Genomic DNA, 4,379 nt, shown 5'->3' on the forward strand with positions numbered 1-4,379 from the left:
AGATTGCCTGGGCTCAGTCTTACTCTGACTGCCATTTTTCCCTCCACAAGCCATTAAACTCTTATTTGGTGCTTTGGTTATCTCCAGGGTGTTCTGGATACTTAAATTTTTGTGTGTGCATAAAAGGGCACAGCCATTCTCACACTAGATCAACTATCCCGAGAATGCTTGATGAAAATAAATATAGTGTGAATAATCATCTTATTGTATTGCACATAGAGATTTTAATTATTTCTCTTTGTCCTGGGGTTCAACTGATTGCCACCAAAAAAAAAAAAAAAAAAAAGGAGAGAGAGAGCTATGATGATCTGGAAACATGTAATTTATTCTTTATCTTGCTCTTAGCACTATTAATATGTGTCTGAGATTCAATACCTTTAGAAGGATTTTCTCCAAAAAGCTGCCTCAAAGTTTGGAATGATTTTGCCATCTCAATGGCAATGTCCTAAGTTAATGAGATGAATAATCTAAAAAGAACATAGCAAAAACAAAACAAAACAAAAAAACCCACCACCAGACTGTCATTTATTAACACAATTTTATATAGTGGCATATGCTATTAGAGAAATCAGAAATCCATAACACACAAATTTGTATTGGAAATACAAAAATCATTTGAGAGTCAAGAAATCAGGTTGACAGCACCACAAATGTTTTACTCAGTCTGAGCAGGTGTGTAGTATCCAAGAATAATAAAAATTCCTATAGGACAGACTGAACGTCATAAAACTGCAAACACATTTCGACATTATTTCCCATCCACCAATAAGAATCTGCAGGCATCCCCCAGGAGGCCTGGGGGATAATAAAAGGGCAGCGAGGCAGAAAACTGGTGCAGACTTCTCTTTCTTTTGACCTTCGCAGCCAGCTCGTGATAGCAAATAGCAAGCTGTGAGGGGTTTTTACCTTCTCACCTAAAGGCATGGTATAAAAGTTTAATAAAACACACACAAGGCAAGTCAGAGAAACTGAAAACAGAGTTTCGACTGAAATATTATCCCACATCACTCACTGAATTATCTGATCCCTAATGTGAAGTATAAAGCAAACAAAATGAAAAATTCTATATCAAAGGAGTCAATCTCAACTTTGTATCTCAACACTTCTTATGTAATAAGTGTGTCTCCACTAGAGAAAGTACCACATTCAATGAGGTGTATGTAGTGGTTAGGGCAGAGAGGAAGGGAGGCGGGAATATTTCCAGGGCTTTCCTTTCTAACATATAGTTCACCATCTCAAGGGCCTCTTAGGAAGCTGCCCTTGTCATGCCTGAACTTCTATATGGAGGCTGCTAGGAGCACTTGGAGAGCTCAATCTCCTTTTCTTCCCACATGAGCTTCCTTCTGCCACCTGTGCTCTTCCCATGCGTGTGCCCTATTTTGTAGTGATGGCAAGGATTTGTAAGAAGAATATCTGAGCAAATGGAAAGGTGCTGCTTTAATGTATAAGCATTCTGGTACTAGGAACAGTTATAAATAATGGGCCATATCAAAAGTTGCCTCCTAAATGATTGGCTTCCTTTCCTTATAGAATTAGCATTTACCCATTAGGTTGTTCTGGAAAAGAGTCTGTGCCCAGCTAGTGAGCTCTCCAGCCACGAGACACCAATTCTTGATGTTCGTGAGGCTGATACAGAACTTCTGCCCCAAATTGCCTGAGCTGGTCTCAAGTAGCACCTGACCAGTCAGGATTTTCAGTTCTGGGCTCCCCCAGTTCATCCTTTCCTGGGAACTTTATCACCACCAGTCATGCTTATGTATAGTTGTGTTCTTCGTTCCAAAGAAAGGAGTTATTTCATAATCCAGAAGAGACAGTTTTTATTTTTCTCGACTTGCCCTTGCAATATTGCCATACTCTCTCACCTCTCCTTCCTAAATTTACTCCTCTAACACTCACCCATGACACCAGTCATTTGTTCACTCAACAAATATTTCTGGAGTGCTTGTTATGTGCAAGGCACTTCTGAATAATTGAAGGCACAGCTCACACAGGTCCTACTCTCAAGGAGTTTGGAGTCTGGTAGAGATGCCTAAAACTTTTCACAGTTCATTCTTTCTAGTGTTTAGTACCAAAGTGTTGCCAGTTTGGAATGTTCTCAAAGAGCTTGGGTCATTCTAACACAAATATTACACAATGTGAAAGCTCTGTTATTCGCTCAGTGATTATGGTGTGCCATGCATCAGGAAGAGAACGTGTCTTTTATTCCTAAATAATGGAATTGTGCTTCCAATTCAAAACATGACATACATGTTATGTTTTTTGCCAATAAGGCAGGAAACAAAAACACAAAAGCAAGCTATGTGCATACTATGTGCAAAATTGTCAAGCTACCATTTGAACACTAAATCATTTAAAAGCCACGTGTTTATGGCCTTGTCATGTGCTAATATGGTAAAATAAGTGCCTGAGCTACCAGAAAAGAAACCCCCAAAATAGAAATCCCTGAAATATAGTACCAGGAATGGTGCCTTTATCTGCTGTGAGTATTAGCAGGCATCTATTAACCGATTTCACTCTGGCCTGGACTTTCTCCTAATTTGCTTTATTCAAACGAATCACTTACTTTTCTGAAGTCCTAACAAAATAAAAACCCCATGGCTAGCAAAGTACATGGGTTTATCTATTATCAGACTGGGCAAAGCCTGGGGTAGCAGGAAGTGTGATAGGTTTTTTTAAGCATCCGTGACAATACCGAATAAAAAGGCCACGGTCTGTAGCATCCTTCAACAGAGAGGATGTCTTGACATGTCCTTGGTGCAGCATGAAGTCGTCAGGCACAAGCACATCTCCCTGGGCCTGGGGTGCAGAGCGTCAGGAATGTGCTCTGAGGTGCTTGCCAGGCTGCTCCTTTCCCCAGGTTTCAGTCTCCCCCCGCCCTAAGGGGGTTCATGCCTGATGTCTGATGTCTGACAGAAGAGGCCCGAGGTTTCTCCCATGAGTTGTGAAGTGTTCTGGTCTAGAGCACTTTGAACCCGCAGGTGAGAAGGGCTCTGGAAATGTAAAGTACAATTAGAGGCCATGGAGCACAGGCTGTCAAGTGGGTAGAGTGAGCAAACACAACTGTTGTGCTGATTAGCAGAATTTTGAATGGAATCTGGGTGTCAGCAATTTGAACTATGCAGCCCAGAGGCCCAGGAAATGCCCAAGTAGAAGAAAGCTGGAGGCGGGGGGAGGAAACCAAAGGCCCTGAACCCCACTCTCTCTCTCTCAGATCCGCCACTGTACATTCCCCAGTCCTCTGAACTCCATCAGCTAACCTAATGGTCTAACTCCTGTCCTAATACTCAAGCACATGCCCTCTAAGATCGGCCTTGCAGAAGAAGCAATTGCCGCCACCGAGATTATTAAAGGGATTCATGGAAGGAACTATTCAAATACTCTGGGGGCCTCAGTGTTTCTTTGTTTAATGAGGTAGCTCAGTTGTGAGTTGACGCATGTTATGTGTGCCTTCCACCGCTCAAAGCTATAGTTTTCCCTTTTTAATTTGCAAGATTATAAAAATACTAGTATTTTCCCCCGTTTTATAAAAATGATTTTAGAAAAAAATACGCATGGGTCTCCTCCATTAAACTTCTGTTCCGTCTTGTAAATTGTTGTGAACTCTGACTTCCAGATTCAACTTTTTCACTTTAGCACCTTTGAATGCGTAGGCCCCCTCGGTGTCACTCAGAATGTTGACATTCCGCACAGTGCAGTACTGCCTGTTCACGTTCTTCTCCACTCTGTCTGGGCTCCTCTTGGGCACATCCACCTTGGTATTCAGAGGGTATTCCTCCAAAATGTCCTCTGTGGGTGGTTTTTTCCTCTGTTTCTGGCACTTCCTGGTGATGAAACAAGCCACCAGGAACACCAGAAGGAGGAGCATGATAGCAGCGAGAGCACTGCCAATAGATGCCCCAGTTTGGGAGAGAGAAGCAGCAACAACTGGCTCCTCCATCTCCAGATTCAGGGACTTCATATTGGTGCCATTCTTGACCTGGTCCCCTTCATTGTCATAGATGAGGGAATCGTCAAGAGTCAGCTGACCATTAGGGTCCACAAGGTCCCTTCGGTTGCGCCTCAGAGGGGCCGTGAGAGAGCGCTGGACCCGGGGCCCTGAGATGGTGTCAGGGCCAATGACGTAGATCACCTGCAGATACCACTGGTGTCCTGCTTCCACCTGCAGCAGGAGGAAAACAGGAGACAAACTGAACATGTCACTGTTGCCCACAGATCACAGAAAGGCCGTGGGAAGACAGGTGCCACCACAAGCCTTGATAGATAAATGGTTTCAAGACAAGCATTGGCAATGGTTGGTGTCTACTGTTAGAGAATTGGATCAAATATATAGATTTGATTTTATTTTCAAATTAAGGTGATCTTAGTCCAGCTATTCACAT

General features: G+C 42.8%; 1 protein-coding gene across 1 annotated transcript in view; it reads right to left on the bottom strand.

Moving 5' to 3' along the window:
* Positions 1-304: 304 nt before the first annotated feature.
* Positions 305-4,379, bottom strand: part of FRAS1 (Fraser extracellular matrix complex subunit 1) — a 414,255-nt gene continuing 410,180 nt past the window's right edge. The window contains 1 exon segment of the mRNA XM_025043815.1: positions 305-4,159. Within this exon segment, the coding sequence (XP_024899583.1) occupies positions 3,566-4,159 (594 nt within the window). The 3' untranslated portion in view covers positions 305-3,565.

This window comes from Pteropus alecto, unplaced genomic scaffold (assembly GCF_000325575.1).
Source record: "Pteropus alecto unplaced genomic scaffold, ASM32557v1 scaffold161, whole genome shotgun sequence".
Classification (NCBI taxonomy): domain Eukaryota; kingdom Metazoa; phylum Chordata; class Mammalia; order Chiroptera; family Pteropodidae; genus Pteropus; species Pteropus alecto.